At 35.0% G+C, this 19,318-nt stretch overlaps 1 protein-coding gene across 3 annotated transcripts in view; it reads right to left on the bottom strand.

Moving 5' to 3' along the window:
- Positions 1-19,318, bottom strand: part of FSTL5 (follistatin like 5) — a 271,451-nt gene that overhangs the window by 78,972 nt on the left and 173,161 nt on the right. For all 3 annotated transcript variants that reach the window (XM_054295663.1, XM_054295662.1, XM_054295664.1), the window contains one exon: positions 8,655-8,821. In XM_054295663.1, the coding sequence (XP_054151638.1) occupies positions 8,655-8,821 (167 nt within the window). The remainder of the gene's footprint in view (positions 1-8,654; positions 8,822-19,318) is intronic.

The following is a 19,318-nucleotide window of genomic DNA, read 5'->3' as shown; positions in this document are numbered from 1 at the left end:
TGAAAATCATGGCAGATAAATCCTCCTCTGTTGTTATCCAGTCAGAGTTCACAAACTGATCAGACTTGGTCTAGATAAACAATTTGCTTCATGTTGACTTTTGCAAATAGCAGTACCAATTATATTTCAGGTGGGTAGAAATTTTCTTCCTGAACCAGTACTAAGGAAATGCCCTTGTACACTTCTGCAGTATTACAAAAAAAAGAATTATTTTTGAAAATATATAAATGACAGTTAATCCAAGGTAGGTAGGTAGGTAATTATGCCCTACCTATTGTAATTTTTCCTCCTGGGCTGCTTGTGATGGTGGGCCAGACAGGGTTTCTCTCTCTTTTTTTTTTTTTTTTTTTTGTATTTAAGCAATTGTGCCGCTCTGTTCAATGAAACAGACTTCTGGATATCAAAGCATTTTTATTGCTGGTGATATGGCCCTCCTATTTAATGTACTATAGCAGTGATTGGAAAGTCAGGACTATGAGCCACAAGAGTCTATTATTAACAAAGAATCTTTCTCATGCTGTTAAGAAGGAGTGACCTTTACTGCTAGCTGCAGCATAGTCGAGTTGCTCTTTCAAGACTTCTTTTCTAAAATAATAACCTGAAAAGCTCAGTATTCTTTCTGTGTACTATAAAACCCTTTCGCATAATTCTTCTGAAAGCTGTGAAAAGCATTAAGTCTACTAGGATAGCAAAACTACTGCAAAATGACCTGGAAAACTTGGAGAAATAAATATGTAACTAGTAATAAAATTGTTCAGAAATGATGCTGTTTTTCACCCAGTTGATGGAAGTATGTAGCAGAAGAAGTGAGAAGAGTATGTCTATAACCATACAAAAAAATTGAACTGCAATTTTTTGATGAACTAATCAGAAATTAATAGCACAAAATGAATTTGCTAGTAACACCAATATTGAATGCAGACATAACCTGCATCTTTATATAGATAAACAGAAAAGAACAGATAAAACAATGAATTTGAATTGAAAGAAAAGCTTAAGGTAGAAAGATATTATGGGAGGGAAGAAGAGATGCTTAAGAAGTTTTAGAAGTCCTCTTGTAACACAAAATATGAGACAGCTTTTCACTAATTTTGAAATAAAGGGAAAATGGGTAAGAGTGAAAAAAAAAAAAGTATGATATAAGTTTTGATGCCTGGAAAAAAAAGGAGTAGGAGTTACTCCTAAATTCAAGCCCCAAATGTACTTGATAGACATCTGGATGTGCAGCTATCCTGCACCACCTGGATTAGCTTCGGGATGTTCCTAACTGAGCACGCTGGTCTAAGGTGCAGGATAGAACTCCCATCCATTTACCCAAATTCCATCTTTCATTATTCAGGAAAGACACAGCAGAAAACAAGTTCTCCTGAAAAAAATATGGGAATTGATCAGTAATAGATGTGATGATTATACAGTGGAGAAAAAATACAGCTTTAGGACAATATTTTTTACACCTTCTATTGTTATCACACAGCACCATGGGCACTGGAAAATATTGCATGGCAGGTACATGCTCTCAAGTAATTGAGCCAAATATTGGCTCCTAGAGCTGAACTTGCAAGACCAACTAGTGTCAAAAATGGCTTTACAAAATCAGTTGGCATTAGATATGTTATTATTAAAGGAACAAGGATTATGTGGAATGTTAAATCTTACTGGAACTGAGTGTAGCATTACCATTCTCAATGCAACATCATCAATTGAAGAAGCCCGAGCCAAAATTAAAGAAATCACTGGTCAAACATAAGAGCTTTCCCAATCAGTCCAGACCCCAAGGTAGCTTACTGGCTGATGTCCATACTCTAATCCTTGTTACTCATGGGGTGGGGGCAATGCCTACAATGAAAACTTCAATGATTACAACTGGAGTTACTTTTGTAATCGCTGGGATAGCTATCGTGCACTATATAATTGCTTGTGTCATTCTCCTGCTGTTTCTATATTTTCTCTGACCTTTCTATAAACACAACACCCCCATGGGAGACTCTGAAATGAGAAAAAAGGCCCCAGGAAGACACTGTTTGAGCCACAGGGAGATGTAAGAGACTTAAATACCACAACTGCTTCAAATATTGTCAAGAGTACAGCAGAGTGAGCTTGAGATAAGACCAGAGGACAGGAATTGGCAACAGGAAGGTGCCTATTCCAGGCCTAGAGGAGCTCAGGTTTGGTTATCCCACCCTGGCTAATGCATCTGGACAAAAATTCCCACTATGGCAAACTGTGGGAGGAGAAACAGCTGCTTATACACATGCCACCCTCAGTTATGGGAACATCTGTGAACACCCATGGAAACCCACAAATTGGCCTGCATAATAGTGGAGTGGCACCTCCAGAAGACTCTGGGACCCCACTACTGAGAAGACCAGGGTGAAGGAGGCCCAATGGGATGCCTCTGGATCCACAGTGTGGTGATTATTTTCTTCATCTCTTTCTCCTTCACTTCTCCCCCCCCCCCCCCCCCCCACCTCCACCCCCACTCTTTCCTATTTCTTTCTATCTCTTTACCTCACATTTACTGTTAAATAAAATCCATATTACTGATTTTGGCATATGGTCTCATTTGTATCTTAAGTCAGGCAGAGGCATCTCTCAACAATCAAATCCTAACAAGTGGAGTAGAAAAGAACAAAACAAAACTGGTATTCAACTCAGGAATACAAAAGAAAATGTAATAATGAATCCTACTTAAAAGAAAAACTGTGTAACAGATAAACGGCAATTCAATATAGATAAAAATAAAAACATGCTGACTTTGATGAGTCACTGTTAATCAATTCCAATCACCTCATCAGAAAAATGAGTAGAAAATATCTGAAAGTTGTAGTGTGTTTAAGAGGTGGCAAAAACATAATGTACAAGGAACCACCTGCAACTAGGCTTTTAAAATGAACCTCAAATACAATGAAGTTATACATATATAACTTCATATATATATTGTGGTTGTAACACACAATACCACACAGAAGATCACACACACTAAAGTTGCTGCATTGCCATTTAGTGATTAAAGCTCAAAATAAACCTTTCAGGATCCAGATTTTGTACTGAACAAGACTGCCAGGTTTTTGCCAATGGCATTGTGTTTGTTCATTGCTGGAATTTGAGTTACTATCGTCCAAAAAGGATGAGGTTAGGAGCATCACCTCTGAAGGCAAGTAGGTTCTGGGGCTCCCTTCATGTCATAGGATCACTACACTTTCCCTCACACAAGCAGTAAGATGGCCCATGGCAACACTGCAGGGAGGAGGAAAACCTCCTCAGGAATAAAACATGAGCATACAGAGCTTGCTGCAGCAAATCAGAAAGTCAGTGCAATGCAAGCAGGAATTCCCTCTTTTAGGATATTTGACATTAAAGAAATGTATGTGAACTTTAAACATCTTTTTTCAAGGTTTAGGAATGGTGTTCCCTAATGTAACGTTCCTACTGAAACTTGCCAAACCTCGTGGAGTTCAATCACACCCCATTCCCCATGTGGCAGGCTGGAGAGGGCAACTGGAGGAACAAGAGGGAAAGATCATGGGCTGAGAACAATTGACTGGAAATAGCAATGAAACAAAACAAACATTAACAGCAACAATACTAATGGCAGATTATACAAGAGGAAAAGAAGTGAACGATTAGTACGTGATTGCTCACCTGCCTCCACAGAGCCCCCAAAACACCTGACTGCTCCCTCTGCCATGCTACTCCATGTGGAAGGGAGCCCTTCCCCCATTCCCAAAAAGTGATGCGAGGTGGTAGAATACTGTCTGGGTCCTAGACATGCGCCCTCCTGGCTACTGCAAAAATTTAACCTGCCTAGCCAGAACAGGTTAAACTGAACAGGTTAAACTGAATAGGACACTATTCAGTTTAGACTATTAATTTTTCCTCTCTTTAAATTTAAGTCCTCTAGTTTATTTCCTAACTTTAAAAAAATAATTTTACTTTCAAGTGCTGTTTCATGTGATTTAAGGAAAAGATTGAAGGATATTTTCCTGACATTTATGGTTCATCTGGGATTCTGTCAGAAGTACAAACACACATGCATACACACACACACATTTTTCTCAGACATTCATATTTCTAACACTGTATTAGAGTAATAATTGTGCTGTATTAAGAACAATTCAAGAGTGTATAAAGAGAATCTTGTATGTAGGTCCATATTATCCCATGGGAGAAAAAAATGTGGAATGGAATAATTCATGAGGTTCTCCTGAGATTTTTCTTAAGAATATTAAAAGAGGGAACACAGAATGAAAAGCCGGAAGAAAAAGAAGAGGTCAAATGTCTAGAGTCCTTTCTAGGAAAGGTGCTTTATGTTTTGGAGAATGTGGGAACCTTTCTGCCACCAGTTTCTGATTAGAACTCTACAGAATGGAAGCCATTGTGTTCTTTAGAGAATGTTGGTTTTTATTGGTATTCTCCATTACAGTCTTTTGGGTTTTCTTGGTGGGTGAAGGGCAAAGATGTCAAGAAGAAAATGCCGACTGCCACCAAAAAAGGATCAACTTTTACTCATAAATTAATTTTAACAAGATAAACAAATCAGAATTTTTGAGGAAAAGGTAACCTATACCTAACTTCAAAAACCTTAAAACTGAAATATTAGATACTTTCCATGAAGGCAGCCTAAAGAGAGATATTATGGGCTTTTACCAAAAGGAAAAAGTTGAACTACACTGTTTTGAAAAATTACTGTTTAACTTTGCATTATGACAAACCATCCCAGTAGATCTTCAATAAATTCAAGAAAAAGGGCCAAGATCTTATAAGAAAAGTAAGATTGCTCATGTATAGGAAAGAACCTGAAGGCAAAGCTGGAATAAAGTATCAGAAAAACAATAAAGTAAATTAAGTTACAAAAACTTTAAACAAGTGAATGCATTAAGACTAAAAAAGTAATATACATTGCATTTGGGAAATACATCTGCTATTTTTCATACGTGGGAATTATTATCTCTAATGAATAGTAGGTTAGATAAAAACAAGAGGAAAGTGGAAAGGCAAATATTAAATTTAAGATGCAAGATAACAGAGAGCAAAAAAAATTCTTTCTATATGTGTACTGAAAGATCATCAAAATGCCCTGTGATATCAGTTCTGTAGTGAGTCACAGCACAATTATATTACAATTTAAGTAAAATTTGCAGAGGCATATAATTTTTCATAATTTCACTCAGATGGGTGCTAATTATCCCTGCCTCCCATCAGTTTCAGTAAGAGAAGGATTAGTAGCAACATGCAGTACTTCTACAAAAAGTAGTTATAAGTACCACAAGAAGAGATGAGGAGAACTAAGGACTTTTAAAATTATCAACTGGATATTATCAGTAATGTCATTAACATACACTTCATAGAACATTTTTAAATATACTATTTAAATACAAATTTCTATTGTCATCCTTTCAAAGTCAAACAGTATTTCTTGATATTTCTTTAAAATGTCTTAGAATATACAAGACATTAGACATTATCAAGACTCATTTTTAGCCACTCCACAGTTGACAGCTTTAGAAATATACCTTGTACACTTTCAGTAGAGGAGTGGAATATTTTAAATATATATAAAAATTGAACTATCAATTTCAGTTTAGACCCGGATTCCTTTCCTCCTTGTTACATTTTTCCATTTGACAAAATACTAGAACATTATATTGTTCTGAGTTTGTCCCTCCTCAAAGCAAATAGCTTAATTCATATTGAGAACTGGATAGTGCAAAACCTTAATTTCTAAGTATGAGCACTTGCTATGATTTACAAAATCACATTGTCACTACTGTTTAGCCTGGTTCCCTATATATGTGGTGACTTCCTGTTATGTTGATCTTTGATCCATTTTACTGAAAAAAACCCCAAAACCCTAGCTATCTATCTTCCCAGGCCAGTGTTTGCCTTGTCATTTTCAGAAAATGTACTGCTCTTTACACAACATTATTAGTCTTGAGATGCTCAGATGTGGTTCTTGTATAACTGAGTAAATTAAGAATTCCCAGAGTTAGGCAAACATCATTATAGTTTATAATACAGCTACAGTAAAACTTAAAGTACACTGCTTCTGGGGACATCTGATATTATACAAGCAGTATAGAATCTAGAAATAAAGAGAGACAGATCAAATCTATGAAAACAGTGAAAAGTAAAATAAATTTTGAAGAAAACAAGGTCTGGGGACAAATCTAACTCACTGTCTTTCTCTCCATTCTTTTGTTGTTTCTTCTTTTAATCCAGGCACCATTAACTTTTTCTTCCTCCCTATTTTACTTTATCTGGAAAGAGAGATTAATATCCCACATATACATACATTTGAGCTCTATTAATTTTAGTGCCTCACTCTGAGGATATTGAATTTGACCTTCTCTTTCTGTATTTGAATCGTAACTAAACTGTTAAGGGGATAAACTAAAACTTAATTTTTGCTTATGAACAATGAGGTTCCTGCAGATCCACCTCTCAGATTTGTCCAGGTCCCCCTGGGGGGGGATCCCAGCTTTCAGATATGTCAAATGCACCACTCAGTTTCATGTCACATGCAAACTTGCTGAGGGACACCTCAATCCCACTGCCTGTGTCATTGACAGAGATGTTGAAGAGCACTAGGCCAAAGACAGACCCTGAGGGACACCTCTTGTCACTGGCCTCCACTTAGACACAATGACAGAGATGTTGACCACAACCTGTGGCTCCGTTCATCCTTCTGTCCGTCTGTCCGTCCGTCCATCCGTCGCATGGAACTGCGTTGAAGGCTTTGTAGAAGTCTGGATAGGTGACATCTGCTGGCCCTGCCTTGTCAACCATTGCCACCACTGGATCATAGAAAGTCACCAGACTGGTCAAGCAATTGTCCAGAAGTCCTTCAAGATAAACCTGCTCCAATGTAGATGTTTTGGATATCTGCTTCATAAAGCCCTACCTTCTGCTCTTCCAGTTTTAGACTTACCTCTGCTGTTTCTTGCTCTTTTTTGTTCTCTAATATCTCTCTCTCTCTCTCCCTGTTTTTTATGCCCTTTTTTGAACGTTCTTTCAGAGATGCCATGGGTGTGCCCTGCCGATGGTCCCTTGGGAATGGCTGCATACAGCATGTGACATCCCTGGTCCTTTTCCCTAAGAGGCCACACCTGTGGCCCCTGCTGCCAATCCCTGGGCACCTGCACCCAGCACAAGAACTTTCTCTGCTTGTTTTCTGTTTTTTTGGGGGGTTTTGGGGTTTTTTTTGCTGTTTTTTTCTTGTTTTTGTTTTGGTTTTTGTTTGGCTTTTTTCATACTCAGAAATTTATGTATCCAGCTTAGAAATCACTTGCTCTTTTCATGTCTGCAAAAACGCCAAGTGAACCTTTCAGTCTTAAGCTGAGCTGTTAGCTTCATCATTTCCATTCATCATTTCCCTTTTGTTTCTGTCTACAGATGCATCTTCCTTTTTTCTGTCAACAGCTCATGCCAGCTATTACACTTAGAATTGATTAGTAAGAACTCCAAATAATGGTTTTGAACATCAGGAATATTTACAGAAAGGTAACAAATATTGCAGACAGATCTTGTGGACATGGGCAAGACACTTTTCAATGTAAGTCATGTGATCTATATCAAACAAGAGCAATTATATTTAACAGAGAACTTCTCAGAATATCTTGGGTTTATCCTAAGCCTCTCAAGGGACTTAAAACCATCACTCAAGCAAGATGAGCTTTTCAGCTTTGAAATTGTCCATTATTTTACAAAGCACCACACTGAGGAAGCTCAGTTTACCATCAGAACTAACAAAACCAGACATAAAAGAGAGATGATGTGTGGGAACAATTTTCACCTTAAAAATAAAGCATTCATAAAAAAGAAGGAATAAAAATAGACAAACTAGATATTTCATTGCAGCAATATTCCACACACATAACAGTTCAGGTGATTTCAGGCTCACTTGGGCTAGACAGACAGCACAACTCCCAAAGTAACAATTTGTCCACATTTTGAACTTTGCTAATACAAAATAGCCAAAACAAAGAAAGCATACCCAGAAGCATACAAAACACAGAGGAAAGCTGATTTTTAGTCTTGCAAGAAGATGTAATTCTAATACTAGTTTTCTATTTTCCTCTGTATTTTTAGGTCATGGCAATGTTAGGTGGCAAACACTTGCCTTCCTGAAACAAAAATATTTACAAATTATACTAATATTCTGTTTTTCATTCTTTGAAAAGCACCATATAGGCTGCTGAATATTTGGAGGAATGGGCATGACAACTAATTTTATTATGAAATACTTATATGGGGAAAAATAGATTTCTATTGAACTAATATGAAAGAAAACTATTATTATGATCTGTTAGTACACGAAAATGTTCATGTCACAGATTTCTCTTTTCTTCTAAATATGGGAAGACTGTACAATCCTGAATGCAAAATGCATGACTGTATTTTGGGCTGTAATTTAGCTCTCCTGTTCTTTTATTGCTATATTTATTTTTTAAATTATTTCTCTGTGAACCATATTTTCTCTATATTTAACAGGGGTTCAAACACACAGCAAATAAAATCAGGCAGAGTTTGTCGCATATCATTTCCATTTCTTTTCTTTGAAACATCAGGAGCATGCAGCTTGTTATGCATCACTTCTCTATTATTTACAAGAGGTTTTGATAAAAAGCTGTAAAATAGAACTTTCTGTTACTTACACTGATATCTTCCAAATCTAAGCTGTTCAGAATGACATTGTTCCTCTTCCAGATGATGGGAGGTCTCAGGATTCCCTGGATGGCACAACTAAGGACAGCACTCTGTCCCACTGTTGCTGCAGTGGTGCTTACTTTTTGATCTTCAGGCAGATTCAGCTGAACTACATCTGCAAAAAAATGTATTGTTTGTAAGATCAATGAGCAGGCAGCTTCATGAGCTTAATTAGCATGAACTTTTTTTGTATACTGGTAATTTAAGAACTTTAACTGAAACAAAAGTAAAAAGAGCTTCCAAAAACCCCAGTAAGTTCAGCGTATTTCATATAAAGGTCAGTGTGACATTTCAATTAAATTGACTGACAAGTATCAGCCTGTAAGGAGCAGCATTTAACATAAAAGTGAATTCCAGAGGCAGGACTGTAATACACATGACTGCATATCCAAAGTCAGACACTGGAAGTTATCTGACAGTTAAGACAGGCACAGTGGACTAGTCAGAACATTATTCTGTATTTTCAGACTAACTAGTTATTCCTCATTAGTCAATGTTCTAAAAAATCTTGAAAAATTTAGACATATATGATAGGAGTCCAGACCTTGAAACTTTCTCGGTTCATCTACTACTAAGGAGTTCCAATTTTAACAGAAGGCCATTTCACTTGTGTGTCCCAGAACTCATTTGGAGACTTGAATAAAAAAGGAGTGATATACATCAAAGTGATGAAACACTGCATACTCTTCCCTCTTGTGTAATTGCCTTATGTTACAGGCTGATCAGCTGGGAGTTAGCTTGTCACCTGTGGTGAACCTGACTAAACATAACCTACTAAAATTTTATATTTGAAAGGATTTTGTCCTATTAGACAAAAGAACTACATAGGAACTGAAGGTCATCCAAATAATTTTTTTTCCATTCAGCTGCTAAATCATGAAAAAGATCTGGTTTTTATCTTTCATTCTTCAAGTAAACTACAAAAGGCATAATGGGTCTATTATCTTTTAATGATGAAAACACTTTCATATAGGAGATATTAATTCATTATAGGAAAGCAGGAACTTGTAAGGAAGCTAAGATCTTCTATAGGCTCATTTCAGCCTCATACAGCCAATGCTTTGTAAATAACACTTCCCCCTGCCCTCCTTCCAACCCCCCTCTACAAGTGCAAGCATTAGAAAAGCATGAAAGCAAGCATAGCTGTTCAATAATTACAGTAAATTCCTTAAAAATGCGATGAAAAATAATTTTATACTAAGTTCTAAGGAGAAGCCCCCTGATTCTTTCCTCTTTCAGAAGGAATGTGCTCTGTGACACAAAACATGAGTGATAGTGCCCACCAGACATGCCCAAATGAGACTGACCTTTTTTAACCAGATGCATTACCTGACACAATGCCTTACACTAAGGAAAATGAAACGTACCAATTAAATTAAATTGATTATTCTGCATCCTCAGAAGCACTTCATGTTCTATGTTACAAGAGATGGCTCTTCAGTGACACTACCTTTCAGATAGCAAGACAGCTGCATGGCTACTGAATGATTCAGCACTTCTCAAAAGTGAAATAAGTATTCCGATATTTCATTACAAATTTATGTTATCTGTATATTTCAAATTCACTATTCAATCTAGGAAAGGCATGAAGGAGGGATCATGAAATCAGCTGGTGTTATAGGGCCATCTATGAAAACTGCCAACCTTCACACGATCAACTGACACAGGGAATTTACATTCTACAAGATTTTAAAGTCTTTTTTTCAATCAACTTCAGTACTACTATGGACTCCTACATAAACGAGGCCAGTCACTGTTACAGATGCTTATCATTTTTAATTAGAGGATGACACTAGAAAAGAGAGCATCTGTCAAATATAAAGCTTACCATTTCCTACATAAGCAAAGATGATTTTCTGAAATCAAAACTGAGAGGCTATCATTTTACTGACACCAAGGGTTCAAATGTTTTTTTTTTAAACTATCTTGGTTTTAACAATAATGATAGCCTTATAATAAATAATAATTAAGATAATGATGATAATAACAACAAAACAATAATAATAACATGGGATAACAACACTAATTTTGCCAGAGAAAACTCCCGAAGAATTTCTAAAAAAATTCTCAGTCTTCAATATAATATATTGATATGCCATTTGCAATTTTTATCTCATGACTATGGTAACAAAAGGGCCAAAGGCAGAATTTAAAAAAATGAAGAAACAGTTGTACTACCAGGAATTATTCAATGCCCTGATGTTATCTATTTTTGAAAAGTTATGAAAAAAATCCTATTTTAATAAATGTGCTAGAATCACTGCTTTCCTGTAAAATTGTGAACATTTATGTAAAAAACCTTAATAAAACTATACAATTATGTATATTCATATTATTATTTAATAGGAAAAAAGGCATAAAATTACATTATAACTTTTCTAATTTCCTTGAGAGAAAACTATTGCACATATTTTCTCCTTATTGGAGGGAAAAAAAAAAAGTTACTGCCCAACCCAAAAAGCCCCAGGCTTAGGGATCAGCACCTGCTGAAGAATCTTTGGAAGGTAAGATTTTCCCCGAAAATTGCTGTCCATTAACTGTCCGCAACCACAGTGAAAGAGGCAAACACTGCTGGGGGTGGAAGTGGTGTGGTGTATGCAAAAAACTGTCAGGTGCACTGGACAGCACTTGTCTCAGAGATCAGGCACTGTGACATTCCTTTGGAAATATAAAACAGGAATTAAATGATGCATTTATCATCTCTTCTTTTCTCCTTGGATGAAATAAATATGGTTCTGAGAGCAAATGCTTTTTGGACAGGTACTGAGGTTGTGTCATTAAGATATATTCCTGACTAGAATGACTTCTAGCTTTCCCTCCATGCTGCCTTTGTAGATCAACAATAACTGTTTGAAGTTTAGTCACACACGTTTTGCTTATTTAACATTAAATGAAAAAGCAGAGCAAAGGTTTAGAAAAATTGGAAGTGAAATTAATTCTGTTTACTCATGCCACCACCACAAAAAAGTAAATATGGGCACTGTTGGTTACAGAGCAGTAATATTGTAAGTAGCCAGTAGAGACTATGTTTTATAGCTTGCTATTTTTAGAAACATGGATCCTCTGCTATGGTGCACCATATTAATGGGTTTGTTTGTAACTCCTCCAGATGCAATATCAATCTGACACGCATCCCTGGTTCTTAATTATAAAAGTTACTGGATACATTCTTTCAGATAAAGGGGAGAAATGCAAACAAAAAACCCAAACCAAAATAACCCAAACATTTAAATAAAAGCTAGTAGTATAGTTAGGAGACAAAACCAACAGACCTGTCTGAAAATATCTGGTTGGAAATAAAACAAAGCTATTATAAGATAGGACAAAAGAAGTGAAAGCAGAATAAATATTAACTATTGGGAAGACATTTTATAACTTTTACACTGACCAGGGAAAAGGAAAACTTACTGAAAAGGCTCAAAAATATCAAAGATTTTAAACAACAAAGGAAAACCAAAACTAACCAACTAACCAACCAACCTAAACAAGTAAATCAAATCAAAACTATTAATTTAAATATGAGACATTCCTACACTGGCTGAGAGATGGTTGAAAGGATTTGATAAGTTCTCTGGCTGCTGACGCCATTCTGCAAACTCCCCTATCCCTCATTCTGCTTTTTGGTCCTGAGCCAAGTCCTTCTGGCTCCTCCCACCTTGTTACTGTTACTCAGGTTATCACCCTATTTGATCCAGCTTGAATTTATCCTTTAAAACACATGAAAGAAAACTTTACACAATATTTAGGATTAATGAGGTGGAATTTATCAACAAATCCATATTTTTTCCTGAAAGACTTCGGTCAATATGTCTGTACAATGCAATTGCCATTTTCACACAGATCTCATCTGGTTCCTCACAGTTGCCCTCTCAATGACAGGTGCACATAACTTTGTTCTACTCTGTTCTTTCCAATAGATTGCTTCTCAGCTTCAATTATAATTTCTTACTCTTAACCAAGTATAAGAACTTGTATTTTGTAACATTAATTTTCATATCACTTTTACTGTGCCAGGCTTTAAGGTTATCCAATGCCAATCTTTAAAAAAGTTTGCTTCCCAGGTGATCTTTGGAGAGCTTCAATAATAACTCCTTCTCAAACTGGTATTTTCCTGTTTCATTGAATTCATATCATCTCCCCTTCATCCAGGTCCTTATTCATTTTACCACTACTAACTCCCATGATTTTATCTGACTAAACAGAATCTAATATACAAACATCCCAAGTGCTTTTCTGAAAATTATGAAAACACGTTTTTTTCTCATTGCTTCTCCTTATCTAGAATCTCTGCTATAAACCTACTTTTATCTGTCCTTTGGTTAAAATTAGATGCAATTGTAAATATTTTTTCTATTATAATTTTCTAAGTACTTTTTAATACAAATATATTTGTGATATCTTTCAAAAATATCTTCAGAACTTACTGAAATCAGATGCAAAATGACATCACTTCAACTGAATCAAGAAATACTGCAAATGATGATCAGTTAGATTAGAATGTAAGTGCTTGAATTTTCTCAGTCCGACCAAAATGTAGTCATTAAACTGAGAAAGGCAGGAAAAAGGAGTTTTCAAAGATGACATGTTGCAAAAATATTCCAACAGCAATACAGATAAACAAATAATGGAACTTTAATCTAAGCATTGTTGTTCTCAAGAGTCATACATCTTGGGTTGTCATTCTTAGCACGAGTTCAGTTTTATCAATATTCTTGTAAGTTAGCAGATATAATTTTATCATTGCACTTTTAAAACAGAATGGGGCAGTAGGGCTCTGTTAGGAAAAAAAATAGTGACAGCTGTACGGTGCTTTGACCAACAATTCTCTTTTCTAAATTCTAAGTACATTGGGTTGATGTGCATTACATGGAACATGTTATTTTGAATGGAAATTTTGATGGTCTAAATTTAGTACTCTTAGGGAAAGAATTGTTATACTTGGATTTGAGTTTTCTGAATAAGTTAAAGAATAAATAGTAAAAGCGTGGCTCTTTCAGCTCTTTCCCTATACATGAAAAAATCCAATCTCCAACTCCTTTGATGGCCCAAATGGCCTGTGGGGAACTGTACACAATCATAAAAACCACTTGTGGCCTTAGAATACCAAGTCAGGCTACTAGGAAGAGAAACACTAAAGTATATGAATTTATTGAGGCTAAACAGTTCCTTACCGTCTCTTAGGATGAGTAGAGAAAAAACACAATATCACGCTGAAAAAAAGGTTTTAAAAGCTAAAAACTACGAGATTACATTTGTAGTCTCTGTATCACTTTATAATTTATTATGCTGTTAAAGGGAGGAAGGGAGAAAGTTCTTACTCAACTGTAGACTGCCTTTGTTAATTTAATACCATTAACAAATGTGCAATTTGAACCTTCTCATTTGTTTCCTTAAGTTCTGTGTATTTATTCAAAGCAGCCACAATATCCTTCCAAGTCTAAAGTAATGAACATTATGCCAAATGGTCCCAGTCATTCAAATTAAGACCACATCACGCCTGTATTTATTTTGTTTGCCTATTTCAAACCTAATTTAAAATAAAACCACTTTTAAAAGGAAGCAAAAAGCCTTTTGTCTATGAACTACAGTAGGCTCTGTACTTAATGCATAACATTGCTTAGTGGCTTGAATTAGGTGAAATGCAGCTAGGTAATATGCCTTTTACTCTCCTGGCATTGGTCCCACTTTCCTTAAAATGATGTAACAAAGGCATTTTCATCAGTGTCATTTTGCTGTTCTTTTACAGCAATTTTAAAATCAGCACACATCACCATTAGCATGACTAATTTTGTCATTATCTGCTGTATACTCTGCTTTGAACTCGTTGTAAACATATTATTCACATATTTAGTAGAATGTTTCAGTATGAAAAGTATTGGTTCATGAGTGCCTGTTCTCGAAGATCTTATGCCAGTCAGTCTTTCTGTTCCCAAAATCCATTTAAAAACACACACACAAACATGCCAAAAAAAACCCCCAAAACCCTAAAAACAAAACAACAACAAAAACCCTAAAAACAAACAAACAAAAAAGCATAAATAGCTTTTTCATGACTCCTTAAAATGTTTTAGCTGCAGAGCTTGGATTTAAATTCAGGCAGTTGATGATACAAAAAGCTGAAAGATCTAAATGTTATAATTAGCATGTATTCATCTTTTGTTGTCACTAACAAGAGACTTGAAAAACATTTTTGTGTTGAAATTGTAATATTGTAATAGCTGCTGCTTTTAGGATGTCCTGTAGAAACCAATTCCATGAAAAAATTATCAGAAAACAGGAAAGGAAAGACAATAATTTCTCCATTTATTTATAGTACTAGCCAACAAAATTAATAGACAGAGATTGGTACAGCATCCTAGGAAACATTTAATTTGTGGGAGAACTTAAAGATTCTCTGAAAGACAAATGTGAACCACAAGGTTTCTGTTTCCTCTCACAATAAGACAATATATCTTATTCAAATTTCTAGAAACATTGAGTGCTTCCTGCTTTAAAATCTTAGAGGATAAAGTAGAATGTATCAGCTGTCCCCTTGCTTCAGTGAATTTAGCATCAAACTCTTTTATTACTGAAACAGCTTTCATCTTCAATTTTTTAGGACCAAGAATGACTAGAGAAGCAAATATCTTTAAATAAAATTCTTAAAAATAGATTGAAATAAATTTGATTAACAAATCACAGATTATTATATTTATGAGAAGTTTATAGATGTGTGTACTTAGTGCTTACCATTGAAGCAAAGTCTGTTATTTAATGGTTCTTTGAAGAAGAAGAATGACTGTAGACTGTGACTCTAAGAAGTAGCTGAAAGACTTTTGGATTAATGGGCTGCAAGTTCATTTGTCAAGAGAGAAACACTGAAGTGATGACAAGGAGTTTTATCAACTCTGTCCCCTCCAGCAGAGAAAAATTCAGATCAATGATTAGGAATTCATTGCAAAGCAACTAAGAGCAAACAACACCGAAAATAATCTTGCTCCATCATTTGTAGGCATGAATACTACATGCAGCTCTCTGTCCTCTGCATGGTAGGCAAAAGATCAGAGGAAAGATAGGAGTGATCAAGGCATGGATCAGTTTAAATAAATATTTTAAAAATCAGAAAGGCTTGAATTTTTATTTTAAAATAACTAATGATGCAGAGAGCTTTGCTAGAAGTCAGCAAAATCATGAATGACATGGAAATGCTGGAAAAGCATTTCCATGACAGCACAATGGCTTATTGTTTCTTTTAATACTGGAAAGTCATCAAAACAACTGAGAGGCCAGGTTCAAAATGAAGGACAGTAGCTTGAAGTGATATATCTGAAAAAAAAAATCTTTTCCAAAGGTTATTATAGATTCCAGAAGATTACATGTGCCAATCACACAAACACTTGGGAGAAATTATAATGATACTATTTTTACACTTCTCTAAACATAAACTCAAGTAAACTCAATGTTGAAAAAGCATTGGACTGGCTGGACCTGGGACCAATACAGTTGGTTTTATAGTGTTAAGGCATATTTCTTCATTCTACATGGAAATCACCCCAGAAATGGGATTTTTAAGTTTTCTTGACAGAAAGAAATCTTTAAGTGTTAGTTCATTTAGTAAATTAAGTGAACATAATTGAAGGTAATTTAACATTTTTAATGAAACAAGTAAAGCAACTGCAATGCAGCTGAATTAATAATCAGTGTGTATTATCTCTTGAAAATAATTTTACCCCCCTGATATTTTTAATTGATTTTAATAGTATTTCCTCTGAATATCTTTGCTCACACATTATGCATTTTAACTTTTAAAAAATATTAATAATGGCAATCATTATTAAAATCAGCAATTATCACCTTTTGTTAATTTCAAGTTCATGAGCTGATTAAGCTAAAACAAAATTTCCGAGCTCATTATATGTGCGTTTTAAATTTAATTCTTACTTTAAGTAATTTAATTTATGTCCATTGACTCAAACTCCTCCTGAAGACCCTGTGTTTTACACAGTTGTGCACAAAATCCATATGTATGAGTTCTTGCCTTATATTCTTGTATCCATATTACAGGAATATTGAGCATGTTTTGAAAAGTATCACTATTGCAATTGTTAAGGATATTTACAACAGTGCGGATAAAGGGTCTATCCTAGAAACTATGTTGTTTTGAGAACCCTGTGAAGCTGAATTCAGTTGTTATGAGAACTTTGGAAGCCTAAGGGAAAAAACAGGCCAAGAAAGTCAACTCCTGATCTGTAGAGCTTCAATGTCTTCCATTGCAAGGGCAATCAGCAATCCACTCCCATAATGTCGACAGCCTGTTTCTCACAGACTATTTATTAGGCATAAGCAAAACAATCCAAACTTTGCATATCCTGATTGACATACTAGTTCTTTCTCCTCATGAAGAAAAAGGAATTCCAGCTTTTATGCATTTAAGTCTCTTGAAGAGAGAGTAAACCAAGTGGCAAATATTAAGTCTCTCTCCCTCCTGTCTCCACTATCATCTCAGTGGACTGAAACTGCCTGCCCAACCTTAACATATCCTCTCAGTGTGTTCTGTAACTGATTTCATGCACCATTCAGTGACTCCTAAGGGAAATTTCAAAGTTATTGTGATGGGTTAAAATTCGATTTGATGTGTGCTACTGGAATTGCTGATCTGAAAGTAGTCAGATGTGGTATCCTAGGTTTATGTGTATATAAAATTGTAACTGTTATAGATTCAATATTCCAACCTAGACAACAACATATTTCTAGCCTATAAAGTTGCTGCAAAAGTTAATTATAAATTATGCTTACAAAAGAATCTCTGAGTAAATGAAGTAAAAATTTTTGGTTAACCTATTCCCATTTTTAGACTTAGATCCCATTTCAAAGGCTACACTTAAGATTAGCAAGATATAGTTAAAACACTTATACATAAAAATGTTTACAAAATAACAGAAACCACAACAGTCCAGAAAATATGATAAATTCTCTCAAATAAAATGATACATTACTGTGTAAGGAAATATGCCAAACTACAAATTCCAATCATACCTGTCCTGATATGTGATATCACATTAACAGTGATGATCGTATCTGTGGACACACATGAATAAAGACTGTGCATCCATAGAATTTCAACGTTTTCTAACACATTTTCTTAAACACTGTTGTTCTTGCAGCAATAGCTACTTTTAAAAAATGTATTTAAAAAATGCATTTTTTTTAAATTTTAAGATGAGAGGAGAGCATGACCTGTGCAAAAATAAAGCAGAAACAATAATCTAGTGGATCATAGAGCAGTATTAGCATGTGTGCTTCAAATGAGTTATATTAGAACTTAAAAAACCTCACGGACTTGCAACAAATTTTCTCGTTTAGTGTCCAACACTTAACACTTATATCCCTTATAAATTCAACAGAGAATTTGTGTCTTTGTTCAGAATATGGAGAATGACTCTCCACAACAACACTGACATTGTCACTAAAAAATACTGCCTGTGTTTGAGTTTCAGATATTTTCTTTTAAAATAGAAAAATAATTCTGGCTATGCTATTGTATTTTTAATAACAACCATTGCAATATTGGACTGTGTCAGTCTAAAAAAAATAATAGCAGAAAGCATATCAGGTATTGATGCAACATGGATGGGATGTTAAATTTAGTCTCAGCACTTTTTGGTACAGTGCTTAATTTTCTGAAGTTAGTATTTTTAGGTACATAAAGTTGAACTTCAAATCTTCCAAAACTGCAGTGCTGAGTCTTTGCAACAGTAATGAGAAAGATATTTAAGATATTCAAAAGAGAAAAAGAAATGCAGAAGAGAGTGAGAAAAGGCATGTAGAAAAATATACTAATTGAAAAAATTTTGGAACTTAGGTTGAATAAATTTTTCCATTCCATAACTAACATGACATATTCTTTTTCTTTTTGAGAAGGAGCATTGCTCATTTTTTGCCAAATGTAATGCACCATTTCCAAAACACCTCTCCAGTTTTGCTGATAACATCACATCAACAACAACTTATGCACATGACCAAGTTTCTGAAAAGCTTTAATTTGATACTTCTGTGCATGCTGTCAGCTTCTGTGCATTTCACCAACTCCTCTGGGACATATTTCTGCGCACTAGAAATCATCTACACAAAAAATGCGTATTTTAAAACATACTTTAAGAATTTTTCTTCGGCATTTGCTGAATACCATAGTGACTGATCAGATGGAAAATACTAAAAAAAAAAAAAATATGATGACTTTCTACAGTCACTGTAAATGTATTCATTAACTTTAAACCCTATACTGGATATGCCATTGATCTTGCATTATGGTCATATATGTGATTGCACAGATATCAATGTCTTCAAATTATGATTACATTTAGTTAGCAAGGGAGAAACAGTTCAGGAAAAGGTCTTTTTTTTCTTTATTTTCTTACTTATGTTCCTTCAGTTAAATATCAATGTGGTTTGGCTTGTTTCAAAAGAAATTACTCATGCCACTGCATTTATTCATTTGAGTTTTGGATAATTTATAAATTTAGTATCTTATGTTTCAGTTTTGGAATGATGTAGACAGAAACAAGTACTACAAAGAGATCATTCTGCTGAAAAGAACACTGAATGTTCCTCTGATGTACCAGAATACATAATG

The sequence above is a fragment of the Melozone crissalis genome, unplaced genomic scaffold (assembly GCF_028551555.1).
Source record: "Melozone crissalis strain CALT ecotype California unplaced genomic scaffold, PUWL_Pcris_2 ptg000006l_1, whole genome shotgun sequence".
NCBI classification, from domain to species: Eukaryota; Metazoa; Chordata; class Aves; order Passeriformes; family Passerellidae; genus Melozone; species Melozone crissalis.
Note: the sequence above shows the minus strand (reverse complement) of the source record. Positions and strands in the feature narration are given on the sequence as shown.